The sequence below is a fragment of the Ramularia collo-cygni genome (assembly GCF_900074925.1).
Source record: "Ramularia collo-cygni strain URUG2 genome assembly, contig: RCC_scaffold04, whole genome shotgun sequence".
Taxonomy (NCBI): domain Eukaryota; kingdom Fungi; phylum Ascomycota; class Dothideomycetes; order Mycosphaerellales; family Mycosphaerellaceae; genus Ramularia; species Ramularia collo-cygni.
In genome coordinates, this window is record NW_019716258.1 from 89,756 (window position 1) to 111,361 (window position 21,606).

Sequence of the window (21,606 nt, forward strand, 5' to 3'; positions counted from 1 at the left end):
CCGGGTCGAAGGGCTGTTACCACGTCATCATCCTCAACGGCCCTTTGCTGGAGGAGGGGAACAGAATACAACGGAGATGCTTCTTCCAAAACCAGGCCAACCAGAGCCCGGCCGGCACGGCACTTCTGCCTCGTGCATTGGAGGACGCGTTTGGTCGGCTTAGAAAGCTTGTCTTCAAGCTAGGCTGTATTCGGCAGTGTGTTGGGGGTGTCGATGCACGCCTGTCTACATTCACCACCAAAACTTCATCATCGTCTTCAACTTCCCGAGTCCTTCTCAGTCATTGACGGGCAACATCATTGTGGTTTATCCGGCTTGTTGTCGGCATTGCTAGATTGACGCCTGAATCATTGCAGAGAGATCTACATACCAGCATACCAGCCTCCCAACCGCCTTCAACGGCAACTGCTAACCACACCCGACGCTCACATCAAAAGTCCCGATTCGCAGCTGACAGAACTGCACCTCTTTCTGCATCGTCCATTGCACCAGGTACCGTCTCTCGTTCCGGGGATACCAATGTCCACTTCATAACTCGCGTTCGAACCACACACTGCACCCGAGCCAGGCAGCAGGCAACGCAACGCAGCACACGTCTCGCGCTCCATCACCACCGATCTATCTGGATGGGACGCGATTGAGACCAGACTGCGACATCTACAAACTCACTTCCTCCGGGAATGTCAACCAAGATGGCAGCGGCAGGCCCCCATTCCGCGGGCATCTTCGCCGACATGACCGTCGATGGGCCCGAGATAGGCACATTGGTACTGGTGGTCGATCGGGCGAAGAATCTGCCCAACAGGAAGACAATGGGGAAGCAGAATCCGTATTGTGCGGCGCGACTGGGCAAGGAGGCCCGCAAGACCGAGACAGATCAGCGCGGTGGACAGACGCCTAAATGGTGAGTGGCAGTCAAGAGCTGACAGGTTATATTCTCCCAGCATGCTAAATAACTCGCAGGGACCAGGAGCTTCGATTCACCGTCCACGACTCGCCGGACTACTACCAGCTCAAGATCTCCGTCTTCAGCGAGGACAAGCGCACCGACCTCATCGGCGAGGCCTGGGTGGGATTGACCGATGTTGTGGTACCGGGTGGTGGAAAGGCGGACCTGTGGCAGGGTTTGAACTGCAAGGGCAAATATGCTGGAGACCTACGCATTGAGTTGACGTACTACGATACGCGCGCAAAACCTGAAAAGGCCGAGGAGATTGTGTCCGTCGCTGAAGAGCTGCGGCAGCAGTATGGCGGTCTGCAATCCAAGGTGAAGCGTAGACCACTGCCATCCAACCCCAATGCACCCAGCTTGACACCTGTTGTTATCCCTGGTCGTACACCRCCAGGCCGTGCACGCCATGGCCCTCGCGATCTTCAAACGCCCCTCCGGGCGGGATCGACCCCAGTGGAAGCACTCAGCTACCCGCATTCAGCCGCCACGCTTGTCGGCCAGACCCCTGTTCACCCTGCTGCCATCACCCCAGGGGTCGCTCCAGAGCAGGCATCGCCGACGCAGTACTATGGAGAGTACGATCAAAACCCGGATCCGGAAGTGTACGAGCATGCGGGACCACAACAGCTGGATTTCCTCCCACAATTGCCTCCAAGTCATAGACAACGAGGACCACAACCGCGATTCACACAGCGAGCATCACAACCTCAGCTTTATCAACATCCTCCGCAGCCCAGGCCACTCAGCCATATCGGATTACCGCATTCACACTCGGCGCCAGCTGTACCTGTAGCTCACGAGGACGGGCACCTATACGAGAATGACTTCCCAGAGGTAGCGCCCGAAATCGACTTCCAGCATCCGCACCAGCGTCAGCGAAGGAATGATGTCCCTCCCGGCTGGGAGCACGAATTTCCGACACATCAACCTTATGTTGAGGATGAGATGGATGGTCCCCCTCCACCTCCAATGCACAGCAACAGCTCACCGGCTGTTCCCAACTATGGGTCCGCTCATGGCCGCACATATGCACCCGCGACCGCGAGATACGGGACTACCCCGCCCACTGTAAGACATCAGTGCATGCCTAATTCCTCGCCAATACAAAGCATCGAGCAAGGCTACAGCCCAGCACAGCCATCATATGGCCATCGAAATCCCGCGAGGGGGTCTTCTTTCGACGAACATGGCTCATCGCCGTATCAACATAGCTACGAGTCGACTCCGAACCTGGTCCCAACTCACCATTTACCGGCCTCTATCGGAAGGACCCCGGCTTCTCGACAGATGCCTGGCCGTCACAGCTTTGCAGATCCCAATGGCACGACTTCGCGACCGCATCCACTCTCTCACCAAGTCCCTCGGGCGAGAAGTCCTAATCCGAACGCGTATTCGAGACACGAGCTGCCGGATCCTGCGCAAGAAGGTGCACAACATCCCGACTATCGCGGAAGAGGTCGAGCACAATCTGCGGACCCTCGTGCTGCGTCTCCGCAACCGCCTCCTCAACAACCACACTCCGCTGGACGCCCGGCAAAGAATACGTACAGTATACAATTCCCTGTCCGAGCGTTTGCTTCATCCGACGCTAGCCCGCTCTCAACCACGCAGCCTCCTTCCGCAAACCGCGCATTGCCCAGCCGTGCCTCCGCTCCGCCTACAAGAAAATCTGTATCTCCTCGACCTTCAATGTCAGAAGGCTCCAGCGCAATTCCCTTCTCTCCCGATAGTTTCGACGTCCACAACCCACAGCCTTCCCATGGCGAAGGCTCTGGTATGCGCGATGGGAGAAGTGGACCCATTGTCGGCTGGCACGGGCAGGAGATTGATCCCAGTGATCACCTCCCCGTCGACTCTTGGGCGCCAGAACCTACCAAGAAGACGCCCACCAAGACATACGGCTTGGGGAGGGATCGAGACTTTGGACCTAGGACTGTCCACAGTGGCTCCGCCGGAAGGGTGCCGAGAGATACGGTCATAAATGTGCGGCTAAAGGCCCAGTCTCAAGAGCCGGAATCGAGTCGGAATCGTCTGGTGAAGAAATCGCCCATCCCAGGGAGGAGTCCAAGTATGGAGCCTCCTATGCRAGAGCATGAAGGCTTCAACGCGGTTCCAAACCCTTATGAGCAGCCTCAACCGCCGTTCTCGAGGGGATACCGAGATGCCAGTCGGAGTCCTGGTGGCTACGGTGGGTCAAGTCCTGGGGGCTACGGAAGTGCGCCTCCGAGTCTACCTCCAAAGGTGCCGTTGAACTATGACAGTGATGCACTGAGTCGAGAGATTTCCAGCATTGACATTGGAACGAGGCAGCGGGCACCGACCAGCTTTGTCCCAGTGCGCAGTCACCGGGACAGGAACAGCTACTATTAATGTAGATGATGTATAATCAACAACAGGCGCAAGGCCGCCTCATAGCACATGTAGAACACGAATACACAATAAAGATCAGAAATGAATATATTGTTCGATCGACTTGAATCATACCGTCGTTCGATTCATTAACATTAAATACTCATTCATCGGAGCCCTCGAGCAGACGTCCTCCATCTCTTCTCCTTCCTCCACTTCCGAACCGACTCCCGCCAGCGAATCTCACACTCTTCCCCGTGCCGCCTCCTGCGGCAGACCTTCCAAATACACTTGTCCTCAACGCTGACTGCGGTTGGCGGGTTTGCGCAGAGGGAAGGATACCTCCTGCTCGTAATTTATTAGCGAATGGGGTTATCTGCTGCGGAGGAGTCTGTCCATAGAACAGGTCACTAGGCTCCCCAAAATCAGTCACGGGAGCAGGTGTGTTCAGCATATAAGCCCTGTCAAACGCCATTGGCGCGACGTGAGCGGGAGTAGGAAGCGGACGGAATCGCGAGCCCGCGCGACGGGAGTGAGTTGGAGTTTGCATGTACGCCGGGGTTGTGGCTTTCTGTGGAGAGGCGAATACACGCGCTGCTGAGCGCTCCGCTGATCGGGCTCTGCTTGCAGGACGAAGACTGGGGCTCTCAGGCTCAGCGGGCTCAGCCCGGGCGGCTTGACGCTCAGCGGTTTGGGATGCCCAGTRGCGGAGCATGTGCTTGATGTGCAGGTCGCGATTTCTGGCCCATAAGGCGTCTGCGTTGCCTGCTCGTTGGGTCGCTTGGAAGCTGGACCACTGAATCTTCCTAAGAGCGAGACGCAAAATCCCAATGTCTGTTTCTTGGCGGAAACGCAAAGCAGATTGTTCCATTTCTGTGAGCTCGTCTTGATGGTTGGCCAAGGCCGCGAGAGCGGAGGCAAGGAGCCTCTGGTGATCTGTAGCCTGGGCTCGCACGTCGAGGTTCACATACTCCGCCGTCTTGTCTCTCCAAGTATCGAATGCATCCATACCGACTTTGATTACGCGATTACGAGCCAAACGTTCGGCTTCGTTCCGCAATGAAGCGACTGCTGAGGCCTTGGTGCTTAAGCGGGCAAGGCAGCTCTTTGCGAGTCTGACTTTGATCGATGCTCGGACCTGTGTATACGCCTCCTTTCGTCGCATGCGCTTATGCTCTTCTGTCCTTTCTCGCCAGAGTTTCAGAGTCCGGGTAGTCAAGCAGTAGAATCGTGCATCGACAGCCCACTTGGCGAGTTGTCTTGCATGCGCAGTCTGCGCTTTCCACACATCGACCACATCCGGTAACGTACGACTGTTTGAGAACTCCGTCGCTGCACGTACCGCGTCTTCGTGATTCCGCATGGCCATGTTAAAGCGAAGCATCCCGAATTTGAGGATTCGCCATCTTTGACTTGCTTCAAAGTCAGCGTTCGATTGGGCGAGCGCTGCAGTGGTGTTGCGTAATTTGAGGCTCCAGGCCGAGAGCGTCTTACGGGCAAGCTTCGCGTCTTGCGCTCGCTGGTAGGATCGCASCCGAGTATGGAGCACCCATTTGTAGAGGCTCTCGAGCAACACGCGTTCGTCAATGCGTTGACCAAGAGCTTTGCTGCGAAGCGTATCGTTCCAGCTCGTCCAAGCAGTCTGCAACACACGTTTCCGGTCGACCTGTGCAGCCTGTCGATTAAGTGTAAATTGCAGGTGCCACACGCGGAAAACTTTTCGTTTGAGGTCAAACTTGACTTTCACCGTCAAAGTGTTCGAGATCGGAGAGAGCTTCGCAGCAATCCGGAGAGCGCGAAAACACTTCGACAGGACGGTGGTTTCGTACAGGGTTTCTGCCGATGACATCGCTGCCAGTCGCTGCTCCACTCGTCTCCTGAGTATGACAAGTGTCGATTTCGCAAGCTGGGTGTCGTGCGTGTCTTGGGCCTGATGCACCTGCTCCGATCGCTGGCGCACTCGGGCGCGAAGCTTTTCGAAAGCGTTGCGTTCAACGACCAGCTCGTGCCTGTCCTCAACCTTGCGGCCCATGCTCTTCCAGTACCAGCTGAGATAGCATTTCTTCGTCAATCGTTCTTCATAATACGCAATGGCTTGCTCATGCACCATCAATCGACGGGCTGTCTTGTCGCGCCACAGTGTCACAAACTTTCGCAACAGAAGACTGCGCGCCTTTTCTGCATTCTCCATAGCAATTCTGCGCCACCGGGCAAAGTAGCGTACCATCAGTAGTATGTTGCGTGCTTTCTGCACTGAAGCCCTTTCGTATTGTACACTCATGAACCAGTGATCAAACGCTTTGGCAACAAAGTTCTTGTCCCGTCTCTGGATATGACCTGCGAGCATGTTGGCCAGCATTTCCTCGCGTTTTCTTTCCTGCGCTTCGTGCTCACGCTCTAGTCTCGCGCGCTCTTGGTCCTGCCGCAAAGTATAGTAGGCGCCGTACCAGGCATCGAAAGACTGCTTCAGCAGGAGTCGTCGATCGTACTCCGCGGCAAGGCTCTCGCGCTGGGAATTCTGGCGCTGAAGCGCTCGATTGCGGTCTTGTCTCACTGTCTCCGTTCGTTCATGCCACACTCGAATCAACCGCCTCGCTGATCGCAGCTCTGAGGTCGCAAAGAAGCTCTCTGCGTTTTGCTCCATTTGTTCTTCAGTGGGTCGATCCACATATATCAAGTTCCTCTCGTCTTCGGATCCATACTCGGATGGCGGCAAGCCATGTGAGGTTACCTTGGGAGCCGGCCGTCTTGACGATGGATGATCATGGCTACTGCTAGACCGCGTGCGTTCTCTTCCAACGTGGTCCCTGCCTCTACGAGGCGGCTGCCTCAGCAGACCATTGGGAACATGCGGCCGAAATGAGTGGTCGAACTGCGATCGCTCGCTCAGCCACGTCTCCTCGAGCTGTGCATCGTCAAAGGACACCCTGCGTCGCGGCAACTGCTGCTTCCTGCTGGCCTCTGCTCCCTGTGACACACCAGTCTCTTCCCCATGCTCATCCCCATCCTCGCTAATGACAGTGATGCCCGGAGTTTCATCGTCCAAAACAGTAATGCCATGTGCCTCAAGAATGCTCCTCATGTAGGGAATAAAGTCGGTAGGGCGTCCGACGCGGTAAGCGCGCCTGGAGTTCTCGCCCACTCGCGTGAGCCATCTGAAGACCGCATTGTCGCGGTTGGTATCAAGACCTCTGCTGTAGAATTCTTCCTCATAAGCTTTGAAGAGGGCCTGGAATGGCGACTCGGTGGAGTTTGCGGCGGCGTCGCAGATGGCTGCGAGGATCTGGATTTCTGCGGCGCATTAGCGACATACTTCGCGGAACGAAGAAACTGTAGATTCCACTCACGCTCGTTGCTCAGCTCCGGAAGCTCTCCGCTATGGGCATACCCATTCATGTGATCTGAGGACGGAGGTGTTTTCGGCGGCGCTTCGAGTGATGGCCGGTCATCGAGCGCGTCGTTGTTTGTTATACGCTATGTGGTGCAACATGAGCATCGCTGACCGAGCGCGATTTTGTATGGTATGCGCCGTAAATGCTGTTGTTGATCGATTCGAGTGCGTCGACGCGGAGATACGCGCCGATGTTGATCTTTCACGGGAACGCGAAGGACAGTCAATGCAAGCAGCCTCTAGCTTCGTTTTCTGCTCGACCAATCAACGGAGCCTTCACAGTCCTGACGTACCTTACCTTACCTTACTCACCCTCTCGATTCCCATTCAGCTCCGTTTCCCCCTCACTTACAAAATCACGTCAAGATGCCAGGCAGGACGAGACCGATAGAGAAGTTTGCAGAAGCGACTGCAAAGTGTAGTGCAGAGGCATGCTGCGCCTCCTCAGCAGTGTAGAGCACCTCTGACAACTTTCAGGGAGCGTTCTACGGCAAATGCGTGGCGGCCAACTATCAGAACGCAAAGAAGGACATGTGTGCGAGAGAATTCATGGCGTTGAAGGACTGCTATTTGGTATGACACTTGGCTGGGATTTTCAACCACTGCGGTGTACTGACTTGTTTGTACCAGAAAGCAGCAGGTAGAAAATCATGAGTGCTCGCCTTCCATCACTGAGGTGACACTGCTTTCGTGCGCAAGTTCATGACGACACCACGAATGTCTGTACGCACTCAATCTCTCCGGCGCTGGGATTCCCTTAAAAAGTGGCTTCGACGTTCATGCATGAATGCTCTCCGGACTTCGGCCAGCTCTACAATGAGGAAGACACAAGACGCTCGAACTACCTTATCCTCTGAAATCTTCACGGCTTCGTTTTGCGTCCCACGACAGTGGTTGCGGCTTTGCAAGGATGGAAACGACTTCTACTACGATTGGGAATACAAATTTGTATGAGGTTGCGCAATTCCCGGCCGAGAATGAAGAGGGTGCAGAAATGCGTTGTAGGGAGCTGCCCTGCCGCTTTGATAGACCAATCATGGGGTTTGCAATTCAGGTTCCTTTGGATTATCTAGACAGACTTCTCAAGTAGAGCGTCTGCGCCTCGTTCAAGGAGAGCTGGAGAGAGTGATTCTGACGATGTCCATGCCCTCGAATAGCCAGCATTTTTCATCTTTTCGAATGACCATGAATAACGCCGATCAATTGTAGTAAAGCAACACCCAGCATGGAAGAAAGGCGTTCAAAATTGCATCGAAGGCATCGGATCATCACAGACACATTTCTCAGGACTTTTCCAAACCTCAGAGGTCGGGCTTATCGCTGCTCATGGAGGTGAGTGTATCAGCGTTGGTGAGCGTCGGACAATCGACGTGACTTGTTGAAATTGAGTTGGAGGTTATGTACATGTAGAGCTCCTGAACGATCTTCATCAATCACGTTCCGACATCGTCCATACCAGGTGAATGTGCATTTCTTGAGGCCACTTGAAGTCATGTGGCGACGAAGAATGGTAGTAGGTATTTGCTAGTGGTCGTCGTTCGTGAATCCCAATTACATCCCAAGCACCACAGCACCGTCATGACTCAAGTAGACAAGATACGGCAGCCCCTCGAATGTGGAAGGCTTTGTACTTTGACAGCTATGAAAGGTTTGCTTTCAGACTAGAAAACATGGCGGAGTCTCAGGAGGTTAGGAGGTGGACAGTTGTGGCGGCCCGCCGAGTTTAATTGGCTGCATCATGCGAACATGGAGATCGCCCCTGGATTCAAGAAAGTAGCGCGTGAATAGTTCGCTCTAACTCCGTCGACGCGGGCTGGTGTGTTCTGGTAGGTATACCAGCTGTGCGCAAATCTCTGGCTGCGGTCGTTTGTGTCATTCCTACGTTTCTGCCCCAAAGGTCACTGAAGATTGAGGACGGGGCCTGCAAAAGGAAGCTCCCCTACGCGTTTCCAATTTCACAGCACGAGCATCCATGCTCACGGCTCGACTCTGCCGGCAGAGGAACCGTTGATCACGCCTGTGGTAGACGAGATTGCCGAAGAGGTGAATCTACCATCCAGCCAACAAGATGACGGAGAGCACAGCGGCGGTGGCAGTTGAGGCAGACATGCCCGTTGCTGAAACACGGATTTCCACCGTCTCAGCCAGGTCCTCACTGCTCGACGCCCCGATCACGTCCAAGGATGCCCCCCCTCCAGTGGACGACGACAGCGAAGAGCTGGAGGAGGRGAATCGAGAAGCGGAAGAGAAGGCCGACGCGGACACCACCACCACCACAGCGATAGCCTCATCTCCTTCGGAACATGTTTCAGCGTCCAGTCCTATAGCTCCATGCACAGCAGAAACAGGAACAGTAGCAGATATTGAAGACGAGGTCGCGATCCTACGCCCTGCAGCCCCGGGCAGGTCGCCATCTGACGTCGACGATACACACTTCTCGCCTGTGGTTGAAACAACACCGCAGCCCGTATTTGTGACAACCACCACCCTGCACGATCCGTCTCTCGATCACCTCTCCTCGCCGGAGACTCCGACTGCCACATCTCCCGCTACCCTCAGGGAAGACGACCAGCACAAGTCCACGGATAGCCTGGTGTCAGTCGCATTGTCCCAATCTAGCATTCCAGAAAAGAATCTTGTTACCGAGGAAGCGGACGACGCAATGGCAACCCCGCGCGTCAAAGGGACCAGACGGCACCTGCGTAAGGTCAGCAGTCTTGACATCCTGCAGAACAAATGGCCCTCGAATGCCGGACATGGGCACGACACGCTGTTCGACACGTCGAGCGAGTCTCCGATGATGCCCATGTCCGCCATGGAGCTGAATACAGAGCGTGAAAGTTGGACACGACAAAACTCTGATCTTGGAGCTGTTTCCGAGTCGAGGAGCAAGCAGACGAGAAGAGAGACAAATGCTTCCCTGGACACGATCGACATGCTCGAGCCAGGCCTAGAGACACCGGCACTCACCGCGAGAAGCAGCATCGACACCACGGATCGCACATCTGGAAGCTCTTCGGAAGAGGATATGCAATCGCAGGTGGACTGGTCAGTACTAGACAAGACCGAAGAGCAGGAGAAGGAGGACAAAAGCATCCCAGAAGGCGCAGAAGATGAGTCCACTGCTTTCCTCCTCGCCAGACTCGAACAAGAGAACGCCAAATTCGCTCTGGACCCAAAGGCAACGTCCGGCAAAGGTCGCCCTTTCGCCCGTGCCCGAGCTGCGAGTCGTCCACCAAGCATGGCACAACTCAAGAAGCTGGTTGCGGAGCGAGACGCACCTTCAATACGGTATAGCATGGCATCCGATGCAGGTCTGCCAGCAGAGCTACCACCCATGACTGAACTTGAATTCTGGGCAGCGCTGGTCCAGGACTATCCATCTACCGCTGTTCGATTGCCGACACTCACCACAACCAAGATTCGCTCTGGCATCCCGCCACCTCTTCGTGGTGTTGTATGGAGCTCAATGGCAGGTGCGAGGGACAGAGACCTGGAGGAAGCATTCGAGAAACTGGTGAATGAGAAGAGCCCATATGAGGGCATCATCAACAAGGACGTCGGTCGCAGCTTCCCTGGAGTGGAACTATTCAGGGATGCCGAAGGTGAAGGCCAGAAGATGCTGGGCAGAGTGCTGAAATGCTTCTCGTTGCAAGACAAGGACATTGGGTATTGTCAGGGACTCGGCTTCCTGGTTGGACCACTACTTATGAACATGGGCGAGCGCGAAGCATTCTGTGTACTCGTTCGGTAAGCAGTCCCCACTCATGGGTGACGACGTTGCTAACATCAAGCAGTCTCATGGATCACTACTCACTGCGGCCATCATTCCTACCCTCTCTGTCCGGTCTACACATGCGCATCTACCAATTCTCCGCATTGCTTAGGCAACACCACGCAAAGCTGCACAATCACCTCACAGATCTCGGCATTGAACCCGCATATCTCTCGCAATGGTTCTTGTCCTGCTTTGCTGTCACCTGCCCGCTGCCAATGCTCTTTCGAATCTACGATGTAATATTTGCCGAGGGAGCTAACGAGACCGTGATGCGTGTAGCCCTTGCACTCATGCGCAGACACGAGGAGAGAATGCTTGGTACTAACGAGTTTGAGGAGGTCATGCAGCTCCTACTTGGACGCGAGCTTTGGGATTGCTATGGTGGCGATGCCGATGAACTTGTGGACGACTTCACTTCCCTTGGCGAGATTGTGACATTTGCGCGCCTTGCCGAATTGGAGAGGGAGTTTGACAACAAGTCTTCAGAAGCCGTTGGTCAGAGTGCAGGATTTCTCCCAGACGTGCAAGCAGCTGCTGGCCGATTTCTGGGTCGCCTCTGGGCCCCTGGAAATGCCAGTACACCGAGCAAGCCTGCTACCAACCATGCACCAAGCCCGAGTGTCACAACACTATCTCCACAGTCGGCGGAGAAGGATAATGCTCCAGCTGGAGCCATGGGCATATTCGGGAGACCGACGAATTTCCTCAGGAGGAGCCCAAGCAAACAGAGCATAGCGCTGGCCACCGACAGCACCAGCAGCGAAGAGAGCATGTCTACCGCTGGATCTGGCGCTGCCAGTCTAGCCTCCACCGCTCCAACTGAAGTGGACACGCAAACATTAGATGGCAATGCAGCATTACGGGAAAGCATGGCTGACTCAATGAGCATGCGATCTAAGGCCGAATCAATCATGCCGAGCCATGCTCGGGAGCAGCAAGAGCTTCACGCACAGATCGAAGATCTACTAGTTGCCATTGGTGAGATGCAGAGGGAGCATTCACAACTTGCTGCGATGCTGCAGCGCGAGCGAGAAGATCGGAGCGAGGATCATCGCACCATGAGGCACCTTGTCATCAAGCTTCGCAAATCAGACAAGGAGGATCGACGGCGAACGCTGCCGGTACCTCCGCGCAAGCGGCAACAGCCAGGAGCTTCACCGAAAGACCGGCCCCTGAGTCTCGGAAGTCGGCAAGAAGTTGCAGGTGAGCAGAAAATGCAGAAACCAAAGGACGACATTGAAGAACTCGTGGAGAAGATGCAGGAGCGTTTGCAGATGAATGTGCAATTTTCTTCCAACCTTGAGACCAAGGCCCACCTGCGAACGACTCTAGCGCGGACACGAGAACAGCTTACTAGCGCTGAAGCCCATGCCAGAGAATTGACCGCTAGTTTGGAGTCTGCGGAAGCCTCTGTCAGCACATTTCAGTCGGAGAGCGAAGATCTGCGATCCGAAGTGAAGGAGCTGAGGCTTCGAGTCGCTGATGAGTACAAGGCGAGGCAAAAGCTGGAGCACCAAGTGCAAGAGCTCAAGGCTCAAGCACGGTCAGTGGACCGCAAGGAGCGTCTTGCTCGTGCTGAGAGCATGAGTGAGGTACCGACGCTCAGCAGAAAGACAAGTATGCCAGCTGGATCTGCTGGTGGTCTTCGCGAACTCAAGCTCGGGCGCCGAGAATCAAGCTCTTCTATGCAGAGCCTGCGCGTTTCTCGCTCGCCTCCAATGCTACAGACCGACATGTCGATGGGATACTCGCGATTCGCAGACAACTCATCCCCGGAAGGAACTCCTCCAAGCACATCGCCGTACAGATCATATCCGGACATCACCGCGACGCCAGCGTCGGCCATCGAGCCTCCTCCCTCTGCAAGCAGCTTTTCCAAGGAACGACGAGGTTTTTCAAAGCGGACGTCAAGTCTAGCTACACAGGAAGTCTTTGCAACACCCCAACACGAGTCTGTGCCTGAAGAGGCACTCTTGCTTGAACTGGTCAATGCAAAGACTTCAGAGGCTCAAGCCCGACAAGAAGTCGACGAGCTTCGCAAGGCGCTCTCGGTAGGCAGGAGAAAGCAAGACGAGGCCCTGCAACAATTACGGGCCGAGATGGACCTCGCAAAGGCCGAGTCTGCCAAGGCTTGGGAGGTTGCTCAGATTGCGAGAGCAGAGGCTGATGCTGCACGCACGGGTTCCATCTTCAGCCTCCCACCGACTCCATATTCTGAGGATGTTCATGGCACGAGCGGGCGTAGCACGGCCGTATCTACGCCGAGCGAAGAGAAATTGAGTGGTGCCTCCGTGTTGAAGAAGGCCGAGGMGGCGCCCTCAACTGTTGGAGGGTGGTTCTGGGGAAGGCGGACGGCGAGTCAGAGCGTCAATCCGCCGCCTGCGGTCAAGGAGGCTGAGTAAGGATGATGACGGCATTGTGTTGATTGTGAGGATGTACAGATGGACGTTGTGAAGCGAAGTTATGGTCTGTTATCAAGTCGATCTGTTGATGTGCCGCATCTAGCGGTCTGACTGGTGAAGAACGCAGACATGCGTTTTCAGGGAGGGAATGAGGTCTTCTCGATGTAAATGTACCTTTGCGTGTAGAATAGCGACGCAAACAACTTCCAATTACGAACGTTGCCGTCAAAGCTGTCATCTAGTCCATCGTGGTGATCCATTCACCTCGTCACTCGTGGCTTCCGAATCCAAGCTAGTGCTGGTCTTGGCGGTTGGCCGCGATCAACAGCGACGTGAGACATGCACAAAGACGTCTGTCGTGCTTGCTGTGGCACGGGAAGTCGCTTGTGTACTTCTCATGACCTGTTGCCCTGATACTGCAGGCTGTGCATGGAAAGCGGCCCAGACCAGGAGGGAGCTTGTTGGTAGTTGCGTTATCTGCCACTCTTATGGTATCCTGGAACGAGATCGAGAGGGTCTGCTCGTCGCCGGAATCGAATTGGCGAGACACGGTGATGGTATCTTGGACGATTCTGGATGGGTGCGCGAAGAGTGCAGGCGAGGCTTTGTTGGGAGCCATGATGTCGAAGTGTGACAGTTATCTGTGAGATGACAGGAAAGCGAGAGAGCGCGGAATGTGTATGGAGTACTCAATATGTACAAAGGCTACTAGTAGCCTTTGCCGTGAGCAATAGGAGTTACTCTCGCTGTAAGAAGTAGAACATCATAATGCTGGCAGCACTCGGTGTGACCATGGAGGTCGTTTAGATCTTATTATGATTGGGACGGTATGATCCATATGTCTCTTCGCGGAAGGACTTTTCACATGTGAGCATGTGGGAAGAAGCACTTGACACATTTCAATGCAGCGGATTGACCAAGYGAGCTCCACTCAGTCAAGATCTTTCCGGCAGCACATAGTGCACATAGTGGTGATTCGGATTCATGATATAGTGTGAGTCTAAGTCGTTGAGCCGAGGTGCTGTCTTTACTGCAGACGTTGTTTGTGTAAAAGAGGCAAGTAGGGTCGCCAATGTAGGAGGTGAAGTCATGTGTCGCCGAACTTATCCCGGCTACGTTCCATTGACTTGCTTCAACCTCGACTCCTGTCAATCGTCCACCACGCGACCTCCCTCGCCTTCATCAAATGGCGACATCTTTCGTTTCTTCTGCCTTGCGCCCATCGATATTCTCATCCGATGCGGCGTCTTTCGTTTGTCGCACTTGCCGCCGTAATGCTGCTACATACAGACGGACGAGAAAATTACTTCGCGTGAAGGCGGATTCCTCATTTGCACCATCCAAAACGGAAACACAAGATCACATCATTTTCAACCCACCATCGAGCGYACCTAATGTCTACCACACCCCGGCCAAGTTTCTTCCTCCATCAGATCCGCGGAGGGCGATATTACAACAGCGCGAAACACCGAAAGCTACGCCCAAGGAAGAGCCGACTACTCCCAAAGCACCGCCATCAATACTAGCCTCATTGGCCGCGCGAAAGCTGGGATATGCAACTCCGCCTGCAGAGTCTTTACCTGCTGTCCGACCACAGTACGAAAAGAAGTACCACCTTACGCAGGAGCAGATTGAGGAAATTCGGAGGTTAAGAGCAGAAGATCCAAGAAAATGGACGCGGATGAGATTGGCGGAGAAATTTGAGTRCTCTCAGTTCTTCGTTAGCTTGTGTTGTTCCGCACCGGAGATCAAGAAGGAGCAGGACATTGAGTTGGAGCAGGTGAAATCCAAGTGGGGACGTAGAAAGACAGAGGCAAGACAAGCGAGGCAAGAGCGGAAGAAGCTATGGGGACAGGATAATTGAAAGGGTCAGTAGGTGTCGTACATTACGGCTCGCCTATGTTGGGAGGATGAGCTCTGTCGGCGTGCATTCTTTCGCGTCTGTGAACGCAGATGTCACGACTTATCCCAGGGCATGAAAAAGCCAGAACTGCAACGGTGGAGATCGCAGTCAAGGTCAGCGTGGGAGAGACTGATCTGGCACGAAGCTGAAAGCCAGCCAACGATTGCTAGAACAGCGCAATGGGGATCTCCTGCCAAGGAACAACACTCCCCAGACACTGGATGCTAGTATGGACAGGATTGGAAAGTCATGTACAAAATGAGAGCATAAGAGCTTCTGTGTATAGCTATCCAATGTACAGTAAGGCCAAACATCAGAGAGCTTTCATAGATCTCACAACAAAAACAAAAGCAAAAACGCAGGACACAGAAGGACTGAACGCATGGAATCTATTCTGCTATGGACAGGAGTAAGTAAATCTACCCCGCGACATTCTCGGCGACTCGTTCGCCATTGATCCCGACTTTCGCTTCTGCACGTTCTGCAGTCTTGGTCGGGGCAGCGAAGAGTTTGGAAATGGCTTCCACAGTGGTGTTACCACCACTCAGGATGATACCAATGTTCCAGCCTGCATCGCCAGCTTCTCTTGCCACCATCTTCCTGAACTCCTCGTTGTAGAGCACTACAGCAAGTGGCACTGCAGCGCTTGGTTCAATGAAAAGCTTTGCCCTTTCCATTGCGAGTCTTAATGCAGCTTTTATTTGCTCCTCACTCACGCTGTAGATGCCATGGAGTTTTTCCTTGTCGGTGATAATCGACCATGGAATCTTGCCCACCGGAGTCCGTAGACCGTCAGCTATTGTCAGCGTCTTCACCTTTTCAATTCTGGTTCCTTCGTTGAGACCGCGTTCGGCATCATTAGCGCCTTCGAAATTGGGCTCTGCGCCGAAGACCTTGATGCCAGTGCCGTGCATCGCTGTGCAAATACCAGATAGCATGCCACCACCACCAATAGGCGCAACAATTGCATCAAGCTTCGTCCCGCCCTCGACACCCAATGAAGGTAGTTGCACAAGGACATCAGCCACTTGCTGCTCCAGTTCGAGAGCTTGTGTACCCTGCCCGAGAATGATATCGGGGTGATCGTACGGAGGTATAAGACTTGCTCCAGTTTCTCTCATCACGTCCGCAACTACGGCTTCCCGCTCATCGCTTGTGGAGCCAGAGTAGATCACGTTCGCTCCTTGACTCTTCGTACCGGCAATCTTGGACGGCGTGCTTATTGTCGGCATGACAATGTGTGCGGGGACGCCATGCGTTCTGGCCGCCAGGGCAAGAGCTTGGGCATGATTTCCACTACTATGTGTAACTACTCCTCTTCGGCGAACGTTTTCCAGTCCCTCCTCTTCAATCAATCTGCCTAGGGCATGGAAAGCACCTCTGGCTTTGAAGGCTCCGATTCGTTGCTGGTTCTCACACTTGAAGAAGAGCTTAACATTGAGCTTGGAGGTACAATCAGCAACATCGCCTTCGGGCTGGCCGTCAAGTCTTTCGGATTGGGGAGTACAGGCAATGGTGTTGATCGTATCGCATGTAGCTACCGATGTTCGGTAGATGTAAGGTTCAATGCGTTTGTGGGCAGTCTGTACAGATTGCCGGGTCAGCGGCGGGCAAGTCGAGTGATCAGCCATCCGGTATGCTGGTTAAAAAAATAAAAATTGTATACACTCTCAAACGAGGTGGATATGACTCGATCGATCCATAGATTTATATGAATGCCCTATACCTCGTGGAAATTCACGCAGCGGCATCGGCGTCGGCACCCATGTGGTATGCTTGCCGAGAATGGCTAGACCATGGGAGTAAAATCAACGTCTTCTTTCCCCGGAACCGAGCTAACTACCCACATGCACTATTCCGGCGACAGCGAAGGAGCTCGGAATGATCCTCTGACACTGCCAGGAGGCTTGAAAATGCTTTCCGCGGAAAGTTCTGCCCCATCGAAGCAACACGCAGCTAAAGGCTAGTTCTCTCAAGGGAGGGAAGTCATCCGGTTTGATAAGATTTTATACCATTGACAAGCAAGCAACGCGGATTCTACACCGATCAACGATACGACCGGAGCTTCTCATTCCCTTGTTAATCCCAGACCTTCCCCGGGAAGAAGATCGAGGCTTTCTTGCGGTCGCGAGATTCGTCGAGGATTAGCAGCTATTGTTGCGGAAAGACCTGATGATGGGAGGAGTTCTGCTGAGCAGTCCACATGTTCAGAGCTTTGGCCTCCCTAACCTTCAGTCGTATGAGTTGCGAAGTTGAGGTATGTAGAGAGAACAAGGATGAACCGTCTGCCTCACATTGAGCGCGATAACTACCACGTACCAATAATTTCCTTGCTTCGCACCCGCGATTACCTTCCGCGTTCATTGCATCAGATCGTCCATCCTATGCAGCCATATCCATCACTTTTCCAATTTTCCAAGACCGGCCAACACTTCCTGGGCACCTCGCTCTCCAGATCGAACCGCACCCTCCATGTAGCCCTTCCATTCAAAAGCAGTTTCCGTTCCAACAAAGTGAATACGGTCTGCCGGGGCTCTCAGCACTTTCTCAAATTTTGTCAGCCCTCCAGGTCCCATAGTCGGGCATGGACATCCCTGCGACCATTGTTCGTTCTTCCATATCTGCTCAACAGCCTCAATTGGGTCTTCAACGGTAGCAAACGGACTGAAGAGACGTTGTATGTTCTCCACAATGGCCTTCTTGCGGCCCTCTGGTGGAAGCACCATCCAATCCCGGGCAGGCTGTCCGACAAGGAAAGTCGTCAAGCTATAGTGACCATCTGCATCGACACTGCTGTCTCTGGTGACTCCGGCGGGTCCTTTGGAGGATTGAGACATGCCGCAAAGGCCATGTTCGCGCCACCATGGTTTGTTATAGAACAAGATCATCTTGCAGTAGTCTCCTAGTTTGGTTGAATTGGCGAGCTCGATCTTCTCTGCTGGCAATGGTGGATCGAATGTGATCTCATTGTACAATGGGGTTGGAACGGACACAATCACGCGCTTTGCTTCGAAGGTTCCTCTCGCTGAGGTCACTCGAACGGTTCCACCTCCCTGTTCGATCTTACGGACTGGTGCCATCAAGATGAGCGATCCAGGCTCAAGCTCATCGGCGAGGCCTTTGCTGAAAGACTGGGTTCCTTTGGCGATGCGTAGATACTGTCCACCGTGTTTGAGATCAGACCGCATTTGCATGTAGCCACCGCCAGATTTGCAATAGTCGAGGAAGTACAAAGCGCTGAGCTCCGATGGCTCTACACCAAGCATAGCCCGAGTTCCAACTTTGAGAGAGTTGAGCGCATGCTCTCCACAGCCGAGGTCTTGCAACCAGGCCTCGAAAGTGATGTCGTCGAGGTCTTTCCTGATCTGCTGACCGGATGCTACCGTGTTATAGATATCGATCTTCTGGCAAGTCTCCTCAAAGATGGTACGAATTCGGATGATGTCCTCGATCTCAGCCTGGTCGCTTGCATCTGATAACAGCGTTCCATAGGGATGAGTCTTGTGGCTGCCAATTCCCGCATCGCAAATGATGCTACCCTCAGTATTTTGCCGAACGGTCTCAAGACCAAATCTTTGGGCTAATGCATGCATTTTGGATTGGTTGGTATCGTTGATCCAAGCAGCACCCACGTCACATGCGCTTCCTTGCGCTGGTCGGGACCATGTCTTCCCTCCGACACGATCTCGAGCCTCTAAGACTTTTACACCGAGGCCGGCCTTTTGCAGATCCACTGCTGCTTGCAGTCCGCTCAGCCCAGCACCAACGACCACAACATCGACGCTCTCTGGTGGGTGCTGAGGAATGGCAGCTGTCGCTTCAATCTCAAATAGAAACTCCGGCGCGGCCAGCTGTTGTACGGGAATCAAAGTCGAAGCTGGTCGATGATCTCCAAGAAAGTTCATCAAGGCGGGACGATGCAATGGCTTTTTGTGGTTGTAGTCAACAATGTAGTAGGTGAGCTTCAAGATGTCCTGGACTCGTGCTCCTGCAGCTTCTAGACATCGTCTAAGGTTGTCAATCGCCTGCGAATACTGTTCTTCTGGATCGGATGGTATGGTGCCATCTGGACGTGCTCCGATTTGACCAGCAGTAGTTACGATAGTACAAGGTCCGGCGGAATGCGTCACGGCCGAGTAGAAGGGAGACGTTCGCGTGTTGTATGGATTCAGCATAGCAGCTCCTCCGACGAAGGTTTGTTGTGAATTTTCCATTTCTTTGCGGTTCGGAAGAATCTCCAGTTGTTGATCTGCTGCACAAGCTGCCGTCGAAGCTGTTGCAGGAGGATCCAAGCTACTGCTTATAAGCTCTATCTCCTCTGGCCCACAGCAGGCCTATCTTAATCGTTCGGCGGAAGGATGTGGACACTCCGAGCAAACAAACCCTCGCTAGCAATCAGCTCCATAACCAAGTTCGTGGTTCAGGATTCAGACGTCTTGTATAACTTGTGCTTGTGTCCGACTCCGTGACACGCTATAATTCTTTGATTAACACGTGCACCACCTCTCGGGCCCTCCTCCGCGGGGAAGCTGGAGAGCCCTCTAGTAGTAAATTGGCCTACAGCGCCCTCCACACTACCTACCTGTATCCAAAATTGGCCTATATCGTCTTAAATTATGTCGGTAAGTGGTCCGTGCAAAAGGTATTGTTTTTAACTAACTTAGAGGCGTAGGAGCCCTTCGAACGCGTAAAACGGCGCGCTAGTAACCGCCTACCGCTACCGCTCTATAACTAGCTCCGAACTGCTTTCGAAACGACTATATTTAGCAATCGCGCTATTACGAGGACGTATAAGGTGTCGTATACTACTATTAGTCGTATCCGCCTTAGTTTCGAGCTCTTTAGCGAACCGTACCCCCCTCTAACCGTCCGTAGGTATAGGCCGGCGCGATTAATATAGTAAGATAAGGAGGATTTTATAGCGTTCGTAAGCTCTTAGCCGGACGCGTATCTTAATAAGATAGCCTAGTAGCTATTCGATAACACCGGTTACGTTTTCTACGACTCTAGCGTATTTAGGATATTATCGAGGTACCGGTAGTCTAAGAAGGTAGCGCGGAGGATAGCTAGTAAGCGTAATATAGAGCTAAGGGCTTACTAGCGCGCGAAGGTAATAGGTTAGTATTATAACTAGTTAGTATTTATCGACGAGAGCGCGTATAACGAACGAAATAGCTAGCGGTAGGTTAGTGTTTTTTCTATATAGTTACCCTTACTTACTACTCGATAGGCGTTATTCTTAGAGTCTAATTAGACAGCCCTCGGATACTATATTACTAGCTAAACGGTTAGAACGATAGTCTCTCGTACTTATAATAATAATTAATAGATAGTTAGATAAGCCGCTAGTACTATAAGGTTCGATTATAACCGAACATCTTCTAAATTAGCTAGTTTAGACGGTTTTGCCTTAACTACTAACCGGCTCTATCCTTATAATAGATAATACATTAATCTACCGTAGTAACGATATTATTTAGGCTATAGTAGACGCTTACTACTTCCTTAAGCTGCTTCTACCGTACTTACCGGACTATAACCCTATCGAATAGAGCTTCTACGTATTAAAGAAGTAGATTAAGCGTTACCGTAACGAGCTTCTAGTTAACGACTTTAAGAGCTTCTTAGTTAATGTAGTTCGAGCGGTTATAGAGGTTCTAAAGGACACCGCATTACGATACTTTAAGAAGAGTAGATATTATCTATAGCTCTATATTAGATGTTGTCTCTAAATCTACATCTATTACTATTACCGTTAGCTAGTCGCATTATATATACGTAGGAAGCTCTAAATCCTTAAGTATAGTAATCCTCTCTTTAAGTCTATCTATTCGCATTAWTATCGATAATATAGCCCTAATTGCCCTCTCTAAAGTCTCTTAAATTGCTATAAGCTGCTTGTCTCTAAAGATAACCTCGAGTTCCGTATAGGTTAGTAGTATAGGGAACGGTAAGGATATAGTAATTAGCGGTAAGGACGGTAGAGCGCGTAGTAGTAATATATCGACCTATCGAATTATTCGAATTATTCGTAATATTCGTAATATTCGTGCTTATTAGAGGTTCGATTTAGAGGCTTATAATAGTCGATAGTATATATAGACGCGTGTCTAAATTACTTATATATATAGCTAAAAGCGGCCGTACGTAACGCTCGGCAATTTTTTAAAAGATTAGTAGAGTTAATGTAGTCGAGCTATCGATAAAGTTAAAGCTAAGTTAAGGCTAACTTAAATGCGGGATGCTAAGTATACCGCTTAGACCCTAAAAACCCGGGCTCTACCTCGCGTACTATACGATTACGTAATAACCGTACACTCTAAATTCACTAAATAAATACATAAAATTCGAGCTCGTCGAGAGCTATAATTTAAGATGCTATTAACTAAATTTAGCCGCGTAGTTGCTACATAGTAAATAGTAGACTATAGCTAGCTATAGGTTAGCTTTAGCGTAACTTCCCTAAGCTTTAATAGGGCTTAGTAGACTAACTATAGTTAAAACTTTCCCTACCTCCTTATAACAATACTATTATATAATAGATAGTATATAACTTAAAACAGATCTTATAATAACTTAATACGCTAAAGAAGCTCGAAGAAAAATCGCGAGAATCGGACCGCTTATAAGGGTAAAGATGTAGTAATGTATTAGACACCCGTAATCCCTCGATTAGAGATAAGACTAATTCTTGTAGGTTAAATGTGCGCTATGCGTAGGAGTTATGCATGCGCTAAGCCTACGCTAAGTAGTTAGGCTACATTACACTCCCTTCTCTAAGGTTAGTTAATCTAGCTACCTCTATTAATCCTGTTATTATAAGGGCTCTTA

General features: G+C 52.2%; 7 protein-coding genes; 4 read left to right on the forward strand and 3 right to left on the reverse strand.

The window, feature by feature from the left end:
• Window positions 1–692: 692 nt before the first annotated feature.
• Window positions 693–3,322, forward strand: RCC_03171 (uncharacterized protein; the record flags this gene model as incomplete). XM_023768462.1 has 2 exons in its annotated part: window positions 693–904; window positions 964–3,322. The coding sequence occupies 2 exons, from the start codon at window positions 693–695 to the stop codon at window positions 3,320–3,322; spliced, it is 2,571 nt and encodes an 856-aa protein (XP_023624230.1).
• A 142-nt stretch (window positions 3,323–3,464) lies between these two features.
• On the reverse strand, window positions 3,465–6,697 carry RCC_03172 (uncharacterized protein; the record flags this gene model as incomplete). XM_023768463.1 has 2 exons in its annotated part: window positions 3,465–6,592; window positions 6,649–6,697. The coding sequence occupies 2 exons, from the start codon at window positions 6,695–6,697 to the stop codon at window positions 3,465–3,467; spliced, it is 3,177 nt and encodes a 1,058-aa protein (XP_023624231.1).
• A 361-nt stretch (window positions 6,698–7,058) lies between these two features.
• On the forward strand, window positions 7,059–7,336 carry RCC_03173 (uncharacterized protein; the record flags this gene model as incomplete). XM_023768464.1 has 3 exons in its annotated part: window positions 7,059–7,121; window positions 7,170–7,266; window positions 7,323–7,336. The coding sequence occupies 3 exons, from the start codon at window positions 7,059–7,061 to the stop codon at window positions 7,334–7,336; spliced, it is 174 nt and encodes a 57-aa protein (XP_023624232.1).
• A 1,424-nt stretch (window positions 7,337–8,760) lies between these two features.
• RCC_03174 (uncharacterized protein) lies at window positions 8,761–12,872 on the forward strand (the record flags this gene model as incomplete). XM_023768465.1 has 2 exons in its annotated part: window positions 8,761–10,442; window positions 10,490–12,872. The coding sequence occupies 2 exons, from the start codon at window positions 8,761–8,763 to the stop codon at window positions 12,870–12,872; spliced, it is 4,065 nt and encodes a 1,354-aa protein (XP_023624233.1).
• Window positions 12,873–14,058: 1,186 nt separating this feature from the next.
• Window positions 14,059–14,736, forward strand: RCC_03175 (related to 60S ribosomal protein L20; the record flags this gene model as incomplete). Its single annotated transcript, XM_023768466.1, has 1 exon — window positions 14,059–14,736. The coding sequence occupies one exon, from the start codon at window positions 14,059–14,061 to the stop codon at window positions 14,734–14,736; it is 678 nt and encodes a 225-aa protein (XP_023624234.1).
• A 458-nt stretch (window positions 14,737–15,194) lies between these two features.
• Window positions 15,195–16,406, reverse strand: RCC_03176 (related to Pyridoxal-phosphate dependent enzyme; the record flags this gene model as incomplete). Its single annotated transcript, XM_023768467.1, has 1 exon — window positions 15,195–16,406. One exon carries the CDS (start codon window positions 16,404–16,406, stop codon window positions 15,195–15,197), a length of 1,212 nt encoding a protein of 403 aa, XP_023624235.1.
• A 768-nt stretch (window positions 16,407–17,174) lies between these two features.
• On the reverse strand, window positions 17,175–18,989 carry RCC_03177 (related to amine oxidase; the record flags this gene model as incomplete). The annotated part of the gene is made up of 1 exon (XM_023768468.1): window positions 17,175–18,989. The coding sequence occupies one exon, from the start codon at window positions 18,987–18,989 to the stop codon at window positions 17,175–17,177; it is 1,815 nt and encodes a 604-aa protein (XP_023624236.1).
• Window positions 18,990–21,606: the final 2,617 nt, after the last annotated feature.